This window comes from Pipistrellus kuhlii, unplaced genomic scaffold, assembly GCF_014108245.1.
Source record: "Pipistrellus kuhlii isolate mPipKuh1 unplaced genomic scaffold, mPipKuh1.p scaffold_m20_p_6, whole genome shotgun sequence".
Taxonomy (NCBI): Eukaryota; Metazoa; Chordata; class Mammalia; order Chiroptera; family Vespertilionidae; genus Pipistrellus; species Pipistrellus kuhlii.
In genome coordinates, this window is record NW_023425562.1 from 75,315,000 (window position 1) to 75,332,368 (window position 17,369).

General features: G+C 56.9%; 1 protein-coding gene across 2 annotated transcripts in view; it reads right to left on the bottom strand.

The window, feature by feature from the left end:
• RIPOR3 (RIPOR family member 3) overlaps window positions 1-14,618 on the bottom strand; it is a 70,090-nt gene extending 55,472 nt beyond the window's left edge. Inside the window, exon 1 of one of the 2 annotated variants that reach the window (XM_036419621.2) lies at window positions 14,278-14,618. In XM_036419621.2, the coding sequence (XP_036275514.1) occupies window positions 14,278-14,280 (3 nt within the window). In that variant the 5' untranslated portion in view covers window positions 14,281-14,618. The remainder of the gene's footprint in view (window positions 1-14,277) is intronic. The other variant, XM_036419620.2, reaches the window with a different exon arrangement.
• Window positions 14,619-17,369: the final 2,751 nt, after the last annotated feature.

Genomic DNA, 17,369 nt, shown 5'->3' on the forward strand with positions numbered 1-17,369 from the left:
GAGAGAGTAGAGAGGAGGAGAGAGAGAGAGAAGGGTGTTTGGGGCATCCTCAGAGCTTCTGTATCATTCTACCTTGGGGGCGGGCCAGGACCTCCCCAGCCCCTCTAGTTGGAGACTCGCCCTTTCCAGCCTGCTGGGTCAGCCCCTGGAGAGCTGTCTGCTTTATTTTTTCAGAAGACTGACTGTTCTCTTTCTCCCCACCGTGGGGAAACTGAGGCTGGGCCTCGGCCCTGGTCCCGGAGTCCGTTGGCAGAGACTGAGCCGTGGCAGGAGCTCTGGCCACCAGGTCTGCGGACTCTGTCACGGGCGCCTGAACAGGCCACGACAATTGCTGCACAGCCTCGCTGCCTTCTCCGTCCCTCTGTCCGCACAGCGAGCACAGCCGCCCCCCATTCCGTGTGCAACCGCTTCAGGAACAGGTAATAGTGAGGAAGATCTCACTGCGCCTTCCTCTCCGCCTTCCTCTCTGCCTTGCCTTCTGCAGCCCTCCCTCCTGGCCCTCAGCCCCCCCCCCCCCCCCCCGAAGACTGGGTGACGCACCGAGGCCCACAGAGCACACCCCGCAGCCCACCGTTCCTCATGACCGAACAGACAGTGGGCCTAAGAGCCACCCTGTGAGAAAGCTGGTACCAGGGAGGCATGCAATGACTGGGCACCATTTCTGTGGCTTTTTTGAGAAAATGGTTTTTAAAAGCCCATTAGTGCCTTGGCCAAGGAGCTCTGTTGGTTGGAGTGTCATCCCGTTATGCCAAGGTTGCTGGTTCAATCCCTGGCCAGGGCACATACAGGAATCAACCAAGGGATGCCTAAATAAGTGAACAAACAAATCGATGTTTCTCTCTCTTTCTCTCTACTCTCTAAAAATTCAATTTAAAAAATAATTTCAAGTCCATTAGCTCCCAACTAGCATGGCAAAGGCATAGAATTTTCCCGCATGTTGAGAAAGTAGAAAGGTCTTCTTTCAGTACCTCGGGCAGGAGTCCGTGCGTAGAAGGCAGGACAACTCTCTGTACTTGGCCTTGGCCACCAAGGACGGGAGCGTGGAGGAGGGTGGTGGTGAAGAGTATGGACTCAGGGTTACCTGGGTTCAAATCCCAGCTCTACCACTTATTAGCTGCGTCACCATGAGCAAGTTATTTTGCTTCTCTGTGCCTCAGTCTTCCCATCTGTAAAGTGGGACTGAGCGGATTTCCTCAAAGACTTGCTATGGGTATTAAATGAGTTGGTGTGTGAGATTCTTAGAATGGGCTTTGGTGGGTAACAGGCATTCTCCGTGTCTGCTATTTCTGTGTATTTGTGTTTCTTATACAAGCAGAGACAGCTCCAAAGGCCGGAACTGCACTCCCCTCCAGGAGCTCGAGGGGGAAGCTGCACTGAGACCACCAGCCACCGGTGTAGGGTGGGGACCCTGGAATCGCAGCGGGTTGGAAGGCAGGAAGCTCTGATGTTTCTGGCTACTCAGGGTCCCCCCTCCCCGTGGTCAGAATGGGGCTCCACACGTGCCCACTCCGGTTGCACTGTTAGGGCGAGGGCCACGAGGACTGTGCAGGGGCTGGCGGTGACAGCCGGGGTCGGGGGCCAGACGCAGTGGAGACGAGGGTTCAGAGCTGAGCCAAGTGGGCCAGATGGGGCTCCAGGCCCCGGTCCTCCAGCCGCAGCCACAGACGCCAGGAAGGCAAGCAATGACCAGGGGCATCAGACTCGGCTGCAGACACGCCTCATGCCTCCGCTGGGGAGTCTCATGGTCAGCACACCTCTGGCCACACCGGCCTGATGGTGGCCCCTAGAGAGAGGCTGAGGAGGCAGCGGGGGACATCTGAGCTGAGCAGCACCTGAAGGCCGGAAGTGCTGGGTCAGATTAAATTGACCAGACTGCACTAAATCTGGTGTGTTTCCTTGTTGCCCTGGGTCTGGGGCTTGGGAGAAAGCTCAGATCAATTACAGGGAATACAGAGAAGACATTTCTCTCCACACACACACACACACACACACACACACACACACACGCATGCATGTGACAGTGTGAGTGAACAGCCCCGTCCGTTCAGCAGGCCAAAGAGCCGCTAGGTTTTGGGGTCCTGTGTGAGGCACCAGCTCTGTACCCACGAACCAGTCCCCTAACCCTGATGTGTGTACCCTCATCTAAAAGGGGGCACAGTAACCACACCTTTCCACTTTATGGGTTCATGGCAAAGACCAAGAAGATGAGTAAACGAATGGATGGACGGATGGATGGACGGGACTACTGGTTGGATTACAGATTCAGGCAAGACACCCGCAGGGGCAGGACGGAGCTCTCGCTGAGCAGCTGCCACAGGCCACGCCCACCCCTAAACTTTGGGAGGGCCCCTGCCTCCATCACACTCCACCCGGACCAGGGCCCGGAGCCGCCGGGGTGCTCAGCATCCTGGGACACCCCCCGCAGAGATCTGCTGTCCCTTCTACGTGGATTATATTCCCCCCGGGGCTGCTGTTGCCCAAAAACTGGCCGGGCTTGGCGCCACGGAGACAAACAAGCCGATAGCCACAGCATCTGATAGCCCCGGAACCTGACCCCCGTGGGAGAGCCGCAGCCAGCTGGCAGGAGCCCCGGGCCTGGCCGCGGCTCCCGGGCTCTCAGTCCCAGGTGACAGGACGGAGGGGAGGGCTCAGACGTCAGCCTTCACGTGGCCACAGATGCCCGCCTGAGTCAGGAGGATAAACGCAGGCCCAGATACCCATCACAGGGCCCGGGAGCCTTAACAGATACGCTGCCCATACTCCCTGTCCGCGTCTGTGTGACCCCCATACCTGAGCCTGCCCCCCAATGGTGAACCAGGCTTGACTGCCCAGAGAGACATACATCTGTCCCCTGTCTCATCTGGGGCTGGAGCCACTGGAACAGAAGGGCTACGGGGGCATGTGGCCATTGTCTGTTCCTCCCTCCCTCCCCCCCTCCCCCCCTCCCCCCCTCCATTCCCCCCTCCATCCCTTCCCCCCTCCCTCCCGCCCCCCTCCCTCCCTCCCAAGTTGGAGATGTGAATCAGACCCTGGATGTCCACAGGGATGGAGACTGGCAGCAGGTTGGGGTTTGGGGTTTAATGAAACCCTCTGTGCCACTAGCTCAGGGATCCCCACAAACTCCAGCCCGCAGGTAGGTTATGTGATAACCCAATTGGGCACAGGGGCGGGCTAAGGCCCTGCTGGTCAGTGGAGGAGTCAGGCCTTGAACCAGGCAGTCTGGCGTGGAGGCAGTGCCCCCTGTGATGTGGCTGGCTCCTCCACGCCCGCCAGCCACCCCCGGCCACGCTCTGCAGGCTGCCACCCCCGGCCACGCTCTGCAGGCTGGCTTTGCCCTTCGGGAACCCCCGCCCCCCCCCCCCCCCGAGGCCTGCAGCCCACTCGCTGGCGGGCAGGCTCACCCTGCTGACACAGCAGCCGTTTCTTGGCCCCGACGCCGCAGTTGTCGGAAATTACAATCCTTCCTTCCTGACTCCGAGCTCGCAGCTCCAAGAGGCTCCTCATGTGCACGCCCCCTGCTATCCAGAGCGAGTTCTTTCCATGGCCCCGGCCCAGGCGTGTTAAAATGTAAACGGCCGAGCACCGGGCGGCAGCAGGCTCGTTTGTCTCTGTCAGGCCCCGCCGGGCCCCCTCCCTCGCTGTCAGCCTGCGAGGGGCTTGGCCAGGCCCTGCCCGGGGACTCAGGGTGCGAGGACCCCACAGAATGCACCGCGACGTGAGCATCTAATAGCCTGTCTCAATGTCGGATAAATCACACCTTCAGGGACCAGTTTCCAATTTGTAGCCCCAAGTCACGACTCCTAAAGCGTTCCCAGCTGTGGGGGAGATGTGTGCCTCTTCCTACCCATGGGAGAGCCGGGCACGGGGGATCTGAGGCAGAACGCAGCTTCGTGTTTGCTACGCGGCCGGTTGAGCATCGGCCTGTGAACCAGGAGGTCACAGTTCAATTCCTGGTCAGAGCGCATGCCCAGGGTGTGGGCTCAACCCCCAGTGAGGGGCATGCAGCGCCCAACGATTATCTCTCATCATAGATGTTTCTCTCTCTCCCTCTCCCTGCCTCTCTGAAATAATTTATTTTATTTTTTTTTTAAGAAAAAGAAAAGGACAAGATTCCTCCTTCCACCTCTTTGGGGGACATGTGTCTGGAGAGGTCTGGGCCAGAAGCATGTCTCCCCTGGCTGGATTCCGGGACAGAAAGTATGGAACTCCATGCTCGTGGAATGGGGCTGGAGGGCCTGGGGCCCTTACTAGCTTTGGAGTCAGAAAGAAAAGGGTCCGTCCGAACCCTAGATTTGCTGTTTACTAGCTGTGTGACCTTGGGCAAGTCATTTCACCTCTCTGGGCCTCAACTAAGTAATCATAGCGCCCCCTTCCCAGGTTGTGAAGGAGGCTAAGTGGGAGAAGAAGAGAAAGGAGCTGAGAGTGTGCTTCGGGGATCCTGCGGTAAGGGGAATGTTAATAACAGCTAATCTTTATTAGGGGGTTTTGTGAATTGAACAGTGTCCCCCCAAATAGGCATGTCTCCTTGGAGTCTTAGAGCATGGCCTTTGGAAACAGAGTCTCTGCAGATGTGACTGGTGAAATGAGGCCGTGCTGGCCCAATGCTGTGCTCTGGGGGAGGAGGAGAGGACAGGAGGAAGGCCTGTGAGGGAGCGAGCAGCTGCTCACTCACCTGCTCTCTTGCTCAGAAAAAGCCCAGCAGCAGACCAGGCAGGCCCGGCCACACCAGGGTGCAGGGAGCCCTCTGGCCTGATCGGTGCCCTCAAATGATGCCAAGGTCATCCCTGCATTTACCCTAGCTGCGTTTCACGCAACTGCTGCCGCTAAGCAGCAGAATGGGGAGAAACTAGCAAAACACAGGCAAAACCATCCTTGCGATGCAACTCAACAGCAAAGATACCCCTCCCGGGTCAGGAGTGTTTTTCCACCCGGAAACCAGAACAGTTCATCTGAGTTTCTTCACCCTTTGTCCCAAGACGCAAAAATGTCAGAAATGTCAGAAATGTCCCCCCTCTGGCCTGAGGGACACGCTCTCGCCCTCGTGGTCCGTTTCCTGCACCGGTGAAGGGTCGAGGTGAAGACCACTGGCCGGAGAGGCAGACGTGGATTGGCTCCTGCCGGGCCATGTGCTTGCTGCGGGGCACATGGGGGTGGGGGTGTCCCTTAGCTGTAAACGGGGGTGATAATGCCTAGTCGTCCTCTCACAGATTAAGCTGGAGCCGGTCGCACAGGGCTGTTTTCCTCTGTCTCCCCTCAGGCATCAGCAACATGAGAACCAGGCCTCTCTCAGCGCCTCCCCAGACCCTACGTTACAACTCGGGGACTCGGGCTGTGGGCAAATCCAAATCCATCTGTGTCCACGGAGCACCACTGCACGCCCCATGCCATGTCAGTTTCTAGAAGGTTATTTTTTTTTTAATATTTTTATTGATTCAAAGAGGAAGGGAAAGAGGGATAGAAACATCAACGATGAGAGAGAATTATTGGTCAGCCTCCTCCTGCACACCCCCTGCTGAGGATCCAGCCTGCAACTGGGCATGTATCCTGACCGGAAATTGAACTGTGACCTCCGGGTTCATAGGTCGACGCTCAACCGCTGAGCCACGCCGGCTGGGCGCTGGGAGGTTATTTATAACTGTTAGCACTGATGCTTGGCAAGCCCAGCAGGAGCCGCCCTGTGCTGAGCAGCCGCTGTGCGCTGTGCCTCGGTTAACTCTCACAATAAACCTGCGAGGCGCGCGTCATTGGGACCCCCATTTTCCAGGGAAAACTCAGTTCAGCGCGAGTGACCTGCTCGAGGCCCCACAGGTCAGTGGGACTCCCTTTCAACTCTGCCTCCAAAGCTGACCCCGCTGCCCGCATGGACCCACCTCCCAGTGGGCAGCTGCGGGGAGACCAGACCCCCCATAGACGTGACATTCCTCACACAAGCTTGTATTTCTTTTTGCTTTTTGCTTTTTTTTTTTTAATATATATATTTTATTGATTTTTCACAGAGAGGAAGAGTTAGAAACATCGATGAGAGAGAAACATCGCTCAGCTGCCTCCTGTACACCCCCTACTGGGGATAAGCCTGCAACCAAGGTACATGCCCCTGACCAGAATCGAACCCGGGACCCCTCAGTTCACAGGCTGACGCTCTATCCACTGATCCAAACCGGTTCTGGCACAAGCTTGTATTTCTAATGCCCGACACCAAGTCAAGCAACCCATACGCCGTACGTCGCTGAGACCCCATAAAACCTTCCTGAGAAGCCATCGTCATTATTATCCTGTTCGTACAGATGCATCGAGGCCCAGGTGGTGACAGGGATGGTGGCGCGAATAAGCCAGGAGCAAAAGCTGGCTTTCCTGACTCCACATCTAAGGTTTTGCTCCCACCCTTTTCCAAACGGGGCTGCATACCATGGGTGCTAAATCCATGCAGACGGCAGCCAGGGGTGTTGGGGAGGAGATCCTAGGGGGCTTCCTGGAGGAAGGGGCTCACCCTGGATGGGCAGGACCTGCCAGGCACAGAGTTCCTCTCTGCAGACACCTGAGGGCATTTGCCAGGAACCTGGGAGCTGGAAGGCCCCAGCCCCACCCTTCTGAAACACAGTCCCGGGGACCTCCTTCCCCCATGGGACGCAGGAGGAATCTGTCCTGCCCCGCGGCACAGGCCTGTCTGCATGCCAGGCCGGCTGGCACTGCGCCCCGTGCACCTCTCTCAGCTCCGTTCCTCGGGCCTCAGAAAGGAAGGCCCGGAGCCAAGGTTATGGTGGGGCTCGCATACCTCAGGGGAGGGCTGGGCACACAGCTCAGGTTGTTCGGCGCGGCATTTATTTGTGATCACAAAAGACGGGGCCCAATAGCAGGTCCATCAGCAGGAGGCTGGAGGAAGACGCTCAGGCACAGCCACATGCCACTCCGGGGTCAGCCGAGGAGGAGTGGGAGGGGCGCGAGAACACCCACAGCTGACGTCTGGGGAGGACTTTGCATGCACACGGGCAGGGCCCATCCACGCGTGTTAATCCTGACGTCGACCTCAGGGGCGGGAGCGTGATTGTCCCTTTAAAGCGAGGAAGCTGAGGCGTGGAGGGGGCGAGTCCGATGGCTGTCAGCAAACGGGGTGGCAGCGGTCTGGGCCAGGCGGTGGGTGTCAGAGCCACGCTCAGGACCACTCTGCCACGTGGCCTCGCCCCTCCGCCCGGACCACCCACCCCAGCATCCGGGAAAGAAGGAAACACTCCGACAGCCTCCACACTCCCGTCCCGCGCGGCCTGACAGGCGGATTGTGATCGCTCAGACGCCGCGGTAGCCAGTTCCTCTCCCCATTCCGCTGTGGCCAGCGGGCCCACTGACTAACTTCACAGCCCTTCCTGGAGCCGGGACAGGGAAAGCGCAACGATCGGCCGGACCCCTCTCATCGCCAGCAGCCGGGTTCCAGGGCGGGGGCGGAGGAAGGAAGGAAAAACCAGTTTTTCCCCACGTTGAGCTCATCAGCAGAACTCAAGGCCGGGCGGCCAGCATGTTGGTGTTGAGAAAAGCTGTTCTCAAGCAGAACTAATTGGCAACAGAAATGGAATTTTCCCCAAAAAAAGGATAAACATGCTCTATCCCTGGGAATTACCCCGCGGAATAGGTATTCCAGACACGCTGTGTGCAGCGACCCGCGTGCGGCCGGCAGCCGCAGCCAGACGAGGCCAAGGGGGCCGCTGCTCTCCCCATTCCTCCAGGCCGCCTGTCGCACTAAAGATGCTCACAGCAGTCAGCGGCCTGACCAGGGCAGCCGGAGTGGGCCTGGCTCTCCTCTGGCCCGGCATTACGTCCCTCCTCCAGGAATAGCAGCTGGCTCTGGGGTCCCCCAGACTCTGGTTTGGTGGAGTTGACTGAACCCCGCACGCGTGCGCGCGCACACACACCACCCCAGCTCTGGGGACTGCCTGGCAGGCTGCCCCCGAAGAGCGGGCTCCAGGGCTATTTCAGAACTGGGCACACACCCTGAGAAACAATAGGCATGGGGGGGGAGAGAGGGGAGAACACTCTGAACGAAGCATGTGGAAGGGGGGCTCTGCCGTTTTAGGGGCGCAGAGCGGCGGTTGCACAGAATTCAGGACAGCAGCTCATGCCGAGGGGCGGAGGACATATAATAAATGTATATAACGTCAGCTCTCCAGTTCTCAGTGGGCAGAGCGTGTACAGGTGTCTTTTATTTTACAACTGGATATGGTGAGACTTCGAGGGAAGGGTAAAGGAGGGCAATCGGGCGCCCCTCTCCGTTCTCGTGACGAGACGATGATCAGTTCAATTGTGGACCTGAGGTCCATGTTTCAAAGTCTCGAGGAAAGCCGAAACCGGTTTGGCTCAGTGAATAGAGCGTCGGCCTGAGGACTCAAGGGTCCCAGGTTTGATTCCGGTCAAGGGCATGTACCTTGGTTGTGGGCACATCCCCAGTAGGGGGTGTGCAGGAGGCAGCTGATCAATGTTTCTTTCTCATTGATGTTTCTAGCTCTCTATCCCTCTCCCTTCCTCTCTGTAGCAATAAAAAAATCAATAAAAACATATTTTAAAAAAAAACCACACACACAAGTCTTGAGGAAAGCTCTCGGTCCTGGATTTGGGGATCGGGGATCTACAGGGACCCCTCTCCCTGGATAAGTTAGGAAAGACATGAGGCTGTTCCCTCTGCGGTAACCGGGAACAAGCCTCTTTGGTCCTGGCGGGTGGAAGCGTCCAAAGGCAAGTTTGGAGGGATTGCAGGCCCCTTCCACCTGCAGGGTCTCCCCGCCCCGACACCCCCTGCTCAGTGGGGTGAGTGTGAAAGGCGATGCTGGGCCTGGTCCCCAGAGGAGGGCTTCCCGCAGCACTGGGTGGGGGACCTGACCCCCCAGAACCCAAGTCCCATCACCTGCCTGCTCCTGGGTATATCTGGATTCGGGTGAGGAAGAGGGTGCTGTTTCCATGGCCCTCCAGCCCACCCGAGACAGACACTGACCCCCACTGTGGTGCAACTGAGGGCCCCTCGATGGATGGGTGGTGCATATGTGAGTGAAACACAGGCATGCGGCTAGAGGCTCCCTAGGAGTCTCATTGAGGATTCTCCCCCAAAGTCTGGCTGTCTTGTCACCCTTGGCAACACAGCAAAGCAAATATGTCCACAGGTATGTACTGAGTGCCTCGTATGGGCTACAGCAGTGGTCAGCAAACTGCGGCTCTCGAGCCACATGTGGCTCTTTGCCCCTTGAGTGTGGCTCTTCCACAAAATACCACGTGTGGGCGCGCACGTACAGTGCGATTGAAACTTCGTGGCCCATGCGCAGAAGTCGGTTTTCGGATCTCGAAAGAAATTTCAATGGTTGTCCTGTTGATATTTGGTTTCATTGACTAATGAGTTTGCTGACCACTGGGCTATAGCATTGAATAAAACAGTCCCCAATCCACAAAACAAACAGACAAACAAACAGAAATTCCTGCCCTCAGGAAGCTTACATTTTAGGGGACAGTGGAGAAAAGAAAATCATATAGTATATTGGATGATGGATGATAAGTGGTGAAGAGTGAGCCGGTGGAGATCTGGACAATGAGTGCCCCAGGCAGAAGGGAATGCAAGGGCCAGGCAGGACTGGGCCTGGCACCATTGAAAACAGCAAGTGCAGTGAGGGGAAGGGGGAGGGAGATGAGCTCCAGATCCTACAGGATCTGTTGCCATGGCGAGGACTTCGCCTCTTCCTCTGGGTGAGGTGGGAGCCAGGAAGACGGTGTCCTGAGCAGAGGAAGGACGGGATCTGACTTCCTTCTAACAGGACCCGACTGGCTGCAGGTGGAGATCACTGTCAGAGCAGTGGGGGGAGAAGCAGAGGCCCGGGGAGGAGGCAGCTGGAAGGGTCCAGAGAAAGATGGTGCCACTTGGGCCAGGCAGATCAGTGGTGGCGACAGGAGGCGGTCAGCGTCCAGGTACAGGTGGCGGGCAGAGCCGGTCAGATTCTTTTTACGGAAGAGTGGATGCAGCTTTAAGATGACCAGATGTCCCGCTTTTGGCGGGACAGTCCCGATTTTTAACAATTTGTCCCGAGGCGTTTTAAAAAAGTCCAAAAATCGGGACTTTTTAAAAACGCTGTGGGACGCGGGACAAAAGCGGACGTCTGTTCACCTTAAGCTAGGTTATACTCGTGTGTTTTGGGATCGAGAAAGTTGGAGACCTGGTAACAAGGAGAGACGTGGTTATCGAAAGGGTGTGCTTCTTACAGCCTCCTGGAGCTCCTGTCGTGCTGGCAGCGAAAGGAATGGTTTAGGCCAGTGGTCGGCAAACTCACTAGTCAACAGAGCCAAATATCAACAGGACGACGACTGAAAATTCTTTTGGAAGCCGAAAATAGACTTCTGCGCATGGGCCACGAAGTTTCAATCGCACACGTGGTATTTTGTGGAAGAGCCGCACTCAAGGGGCCAAAGAGCCGCATGTGGCTCGAGAGCCGCAGTTTGCTGACCACTGGTTTAGGTCTTTGTGGGCTAAGAGGGAAAACACCCAGGACACATTGGCAAGTGAAAAAAGGAAGAGGCAGAGTGGAAGGGGAAACGTTCTCGCTTTTGAAAACCATGAATAGGAGTGAATGAGTGGTCTAGGCCAGTGGTCGGCAAACTCACTAGTCAACTAAGCCAAATATCAACAGGACAACAATTGAAATTTCTTTAGAGAGCCAAATTTTTTAAACTTAAACTTCTTCTAACGTCACTTCCTCAAAATAGACTCGCCCAGACCGAGGTAGTTTGTGGAAGAGCCACACTCAAGGGGCCAAAGAGCCGCATGTGGCTCGAGAGCCGCAGTTTGCTGACCACGGGTCTGGGAGAACAGGTACATCTGACCCTTAATTACCTGGAGTGAAGATTTAAACTCAGGACTGCCCTTCCTGCCACACAAAATAAAAATGATCATAAACCCCATTTTTAGTTATTTTTGAAGTTGCTATGGCCCGCCGGCATGGCTCAGCATTGACCTGCGGTTCAATTCCCGATCAGGACACAGGCCTGGGTTGCAGTTTTGATCCCCACTGAGGAGTGTGCAGGAGGCAGCCAACCAGTGGTTTCCTCTCCTCATTGATGTTTCCACCACTCTCTCCCTCGCCCTCTCCCTTCCTCTCTGAAATCAATAAAAATATATTTTTAAAATAAAAGGAAATAAAATTGCTGTGGCTGCCCTCTGCCACCACAACACACTTCTTTTCGCCAGTGTCCCTACCTGGGCCCCCTCCTTGGCCTGGGCTGCTGGGAGGCGGAACTTGGAGAGGAGAAATATTTTCCTCTCGTGCTTGCGGACTTGGGAGAGCTGGAAAGGGCCCACCTGGCTCCTAAAGTTTCTAAAAATAGAAAGCTGTGTTAACTTTCCTATAGTTTTGGCTTAGCCCTTCCTTCTGCTTGGGCCAAGATGCCGTTTGTTAGAGAATCAGTCCCTCTGCGTGAAAATACAGGCTGGCAGGGCAAGACCTGCAGTGGATGGAATGAGCGGGCAGCTGCCACTGAGGGGCCGCCAGAGATGCTACCAGTGAGGACAATGACTCCTACCCACCAACCCCCGCACCCATCCCAGCCTCACACCCATCCCAGCCCCTCCACCCATCCCAGCCCCCGTACCCATCCCAGCCCCCAAACCCATCCCAGCCCCCGCACCCATCCCAGCCCCTCCACCCATCCCAGCCCCCGCACCCATCCCAGCCCTGCACCCATCCCAGCCCCTCCACCCATCCCAGCCCCTGCACCCATCCCAGCCCTGCACCCATCCCAGCCCCTCCACCCATCCCAGCCCCCGCACCCATCCCAGCCCCTGCACCCATCCCAGCCCCGCACCCATCTCAGCCCCTGCACCCATCCCAGCCCCTCCACCCATCCCAGCCCTCCACCCATCCCAGCCCTGCACCCATCCCAGCCCCTCCACCCATCCCAGCCCTCCACCCATCCCAGCCCTGCACCCATCTCAGCCCCCGCACCCATCCCAGCCCTGCACCCACCCCAGCCCCTCCACCCATCCCAGCCCTTACTTCCATCTCAGAGATCAGGGCAGGGAGAGCAGTTTGGCTGTCCAGCTGAGAAGAGGAAGTTGAGGGAAGGGTTCCAAGGCCCAGTGCCTGGAGTTTGAATCCTTCTGGATGAGGGCTGTGGACGGTCCGCCCCAGGGCTTCTGAGTCACTGTGGGCCTCTGGTGGGCGGGTAAAGGGTTAACCACAGCTCCCCAGGAGAAAGTGTGTCTGTGTGTGTGCGCACATGTGCATGCATACAAATACTATATATTCACATACACACACATGCATGCACACATGCGCATACATACATATACTTAGGGTTATTATACATTTTATTGACATAAAGGATGAGTAGCACACAATTTACAAATAAAAACAAAATTTATAATACCCCTTTTTGTACAATTCATATCATTCATTGTTTCACACAGAACATTTTCATTGATTTTCCCCCTCTATTCTTGCATCTGTAGTCAACCTATGGCTGTAATGGATGGGCCCCCGTAGTTCTTCAGGAATGTCGATTGATATTTAATTTTACCTTCAGGAGTAAGACCACCATGATACAACAAAGAGCAGTCGAGCTTAAACCCTTTTTCCAATGACACGAGCAACTTGCTCGATGTTTGGTGCTATGCACAGTGTGACAGCTAGAGAGGCAGCAGGCTTTCATGTGTAATCTGCATGGTTAACTCTTTCTCCCTCGCCTTCTCAAATCTAGACAATGAACAGAACAGCAAATCAAGCCCTGCGTCACACTCATTTGCCAATTCCCCAAATGTAAACACTCTCCACCCGATCAGTGTCAGGCTGCCAGCCTGCCATCGCTGACAGTAAAGGTAAGAGACGAACCACAGCACATGGCAGTAGTATTCCCACCAGACAGCCCCCCCGGATGGAAATAGCTTCAGGAGCACAGGCAGCATCATAGGTGCCAAGGTCCTTGCTTGCCCAGGACCGAGGGGGCTTCTGGGACCAGCCAGTCCCCCTGGAGCTGGGCCCACCACCCCCGTCTGGGCTTGTGCCTAAGGCCGAGCCAGTTCCTGAAAGGACAGGAGGTCTGAGTCAGTGCAGAGCCGCTGTGGGGTGGAATTTTCCAGGGAAGAGCAAACAGGAGGCCACATCTGGGTGCCAGGACCTCCAACTCAGTCCAGATGCCTGCCACCCCAGGGGCTTCCCACCTGCCACGGCCCTGCTGCGCATTTCTTATCTCTTGGCGGCTGCCGGCCCCAGCTGCAGGGCCGCACATGCAAACCGCCGGTGATGGTACTAGTGTGGGAAAGGGGGGGGGGGGGTGCGTGTGGAAAGCACTGTTTGTGTTTCACAATTCCCTTTCTACGGAGGAGCAGAGGGGGCCCGGAGTGATTTGAAACACATTTTTGAAAAGGCAAAATAAAACTGGAACAAAACCTAGTGGAGACATGACATGCCACTCTTTCCACACCCAGCCCTCCCCACCCCTGCCTAAGATTAACCCTCTTCTCTCCCGGCCACAGAGCAGCAAACACGGTGAATGACACCATGACACCGGGCGGTGGGCGGGCACACTTCATTCACACCAGCAGCCCTGCCCGTCCCTCCCCAGCACAGAGTGCCCCTGCCCGGGGCAGACAGACCCCCAGGGAGCTAAGGCTGCTCAGCCGGTCACTTCTTCCTCTGTCCACTTCTCTGCCTCCCTCCTCCCGTCAACGCTCCCTCCTCCACCCCGGCTTCCTGGGGTGATCATCACAGGCTCAGAACGCCGAATACTGGCGGTGGAAATGTTAGTGAAAGTCAAGTTGGGAAAACCTGAAATCTGGTTCTCATCTCGGCCAGGGACTGGCAAGCCTCTGCTTGCTCAGCGTACAATGAAGACAATAATAATAATAATAATAATAATAATAATAATAATAATAAATAGTAATAATAATACCACCTCCTCTCTGGGGGATTGTGGGGATTCCCTGAGCTAAAGTTTCCAAATGCCTAGCACAGTGCCTGGTGCACAAGCAGACACACAAGAAACAGCCGTCATAGCAAGACCCCCTTAGAGATCGCCTCGCTCAGCCGCTCCGTTTTAGAGATGGACAAACGGAGGGCCAGAGAGGGTGAGGAACTTGCCCGGCGTCACACAGCGAGACCCTGCAATTCCATCAGCTCCAGCGCGGGCTCCCTCCCTCGGCTCCGGGAGCTCCAGCCCAGGGTGAGGACCTGCTGCCCCCTCACACCTCCCCTCCCTCCCGGGCTGCCCCCCCCCCCCCCCACCATCCCCCCAGCCGCACCTGGAGCAGCCGCTCGCACTCACCATCCGCAGGTCCGCACCGTTAGCGCCCGGTCACCGTCCTCCTGGGAGCAGCCCGGTTGGTGGCTGGAGCCCGCCCGCGGGTCCCATTCAGGCAGGACCCGGCCAGGACTCTGCCTCCTCCTCCCGGGAGCCCGCTGTCCCCGCGGTCTCCGCTGCCGGCTCCGATAGCGCAGCCGCCGGCTCTTATCTGGCGGAGGCAGGGTGCAGGCGGCTGCGGGGCCGGGTTCCAGGAAGCCGGCCGGGGCGCCCCCAGCGGCCCGCGCCCCCGGATGCCGGCCGCTCTGCGCGCCGCCGATTTGCCGTCAGTGTCACTGGGACTCCCTGTGGCCCCGGCAGGCGGGCCCCCGCCCTTCACGTCCCACCCGCCACCCCCTCCTGGCAGGGCGACTGGGAAAAGGCAGCGAGCTCCGGGTCCACGCAGCGCCCGTGGTGTGTCCTGAGCTCTGCGCGATGAATCCCGGAGGTCTGATTCCTGCTTTGCCTCGGAGGGGGTGTGGGACGCCTCGACGGTTCTGATTACTCCGTCCTGCGGGGCTGATGCTAATCACAAACAGACAGGGACGCAGCTTCTCCCCCCCCCCCCCTTCCTCTCCTTACCTCGCCACCTCCTACCCCCCCCCCCCACTTTCTCCTTCCCCTCCTTTCTCCCCTCCCTGCCACCCGTCCCCTCCTCAGCCCACCCCTCACCCCTTCCTCCGGTCCTGGGTTTCCCCCAAACCCCCGGCGCCCCCCCCCCGCACCTCCCCCACCTCCTAGGATGCGAGTTGGCTTGGCTTTCCCCCTTTACATCTTTATAGTGAGTAGTCAGCTTCTTTTATTACCTTTTCCCCTTTTTTACAACCTAATTATTTCAGGGTTTAAGCCACTTCCCCCCTCCTCTCTTCCCCCCCCCTCCCCACACACACACCCTCCCCTGTTACATGTGTGCGTGTGAGACTCCCAGAAACGTGGTGTCTCTGAGTCAAGGGGTGGGGTCCCAGCTCCCCTGGTCACCTCATGCGTCTTGCTTTTGGATTCCGCTCAGGGATGCCACCGGGAACAAAGTCCCCATTGAGGGAGGCCGGGCAGCGGGGCCTCCGGGCCTCTAACACCTAGAGACTCATTTCTCTCGGCCTCGCCTTGGCTCCTTTCCACCCTGCAGCCCAGCAGACAAGAAACCGGGGCCAAACAGCCCCTCAGAACAGAAACCGACACCTCCCGCCCCGCTCCCCCCCACACGCACACCCTGAGGGGTGACGGGGCAAGAGCTTTGAAAACCGAAAGTGAGCGGAGGGTGCACCCAGACATCACTTGCGCTTGCGCCTGGGGAGGCACACACGGAGAGGCTTGTCCCAGGAAACGGTTGGACATAGATATCCATCAAACAAGGACTGTTGGACAGAGCGCGGGAGAGTGGTACCGTGGCTTAAGGAGACGGAGGGGTGTCAGTGTGTAACGACAGAGATGCGTGCGTCTCCAAGATGTCTTATTGAGGGACACGGGGGTCAGAATGGAACATTTTATAATCCTGATGATGTGAGCCTCCCCCTCTCTCTCTCTCACACACACACACACACACACACACACACACACACACACACACAAAATGAAACACTATGGAAACCCATAGGAAGCCAGGAAAATAGTCTGGAAGAATACAAACCAAACTGAGTCATTGCCTCTGGGAGAGGGGGCGGCAGAAGCTTCAGGGCTATGCTCCGACCTGAAATAGCTTCATTTCGAAGAAGGAAAAGGGATTTGCCTGTTACATCCCAGCCAACCTCCTTCTCTGGGGACACGGCACCTCACACAAGGAGAAAACCTCATCTACACACACACACACACACACACACACACACACACACACACCATTTGCCTCCTTGGACTATCTCAGAACTCTGCACCCTGTCAGCGGGGAAATAAACAGCCGGCCTCAGGCGCGAACCCAGACGTTCTGCAAACGCTCCAGTGGGGTCACCTCGGGTTAGATGTGGGGACCCCTTGAGCCAACAGTGACTTATCAGAGTGAAATTCCTTCGGAGCAGGGAGCTGTCCAGTCCTCCTGCAGCAGCCCGGCCTCCTGGCACCGACAGCAGATCCGCACTTGAACGGAAAGGACTGGAGAGGGATGGCTTTGTCCCAGGAAACCATGTCACTGCTCTAACGTATAAAACACGAAACCCTTTCTGAGGCGCTTTAAAGGAATACATTTGAGCCGAAACCGGTTTGGCTCAGTGGATAGAGCGTCGGTCTGCGGACTGGAAGGTCCCAGGTTCGATTCCAGTCAAGGGCATGTACCTTGGTTGCGGGCACATCCCCAGTAAGGGGTGTGCAGGAGGCAGCTGATGGATGTTTCTCTCTCATCGATGTTTCTAGCTCTCTATCCCTTTCCCTTCCTCTCTGTGGAAAATCAATAAAAAAATATAAAGGAATACATTTGAACAAGTTCAGACAAAGGGCTACTGAGAGAGCACGGTATCGATGGAGCCACGCCCCCCCCCCCCCCCCCCCCCCCCCCCCCCCCGCCTCGCTGGCTGCAGGGAGCACCACGTCTCACAGGCAGGAGGGGCCAGCGGACCTTGTATCCTACGCAGGGTGCATTCTCAGGCGCTATGGATGGAATCCTCCGAACGTTCTCTGTGTGCTTCGCTTGTCCAGAGGCGGCTTTATCCGGGGGAGTTGCTGTGGAGAAGACAAATGATGTTCCCCCTAGCCCTGAGCTAGTAGGGGCACAAGAAAGCCCCAGGTTTAAAAGTCGGTCATCCTGGACTTGGGGTGTCCAGCCACCTGAAGGCCTCACATAGCCAGACGGTGCCACTTCCCAGGCTCACACCAGGTAGCACCCGACAGGACTTGGTGACACGCAGACTGGGCACCAGATACAGTGGGAAGGTCATGTTAAACCTGGGACAATGCTCTTCCAGTTCCACCTGGCTTGTGCCTGAACATCTCCACCATTTCCTAACCTGCCTTTGGACCAAGAGAAAGCCAGCCTCAGGCTTTCTTCACTCAGCGGCCAGCAGCCTCCAGCTAGAATTGTGGTTTCCCAGGGACACATTCCAGTCTTTACAATTTTAAAGTTTGAAAGTGACTTTACCAGATAAGGAAAAACT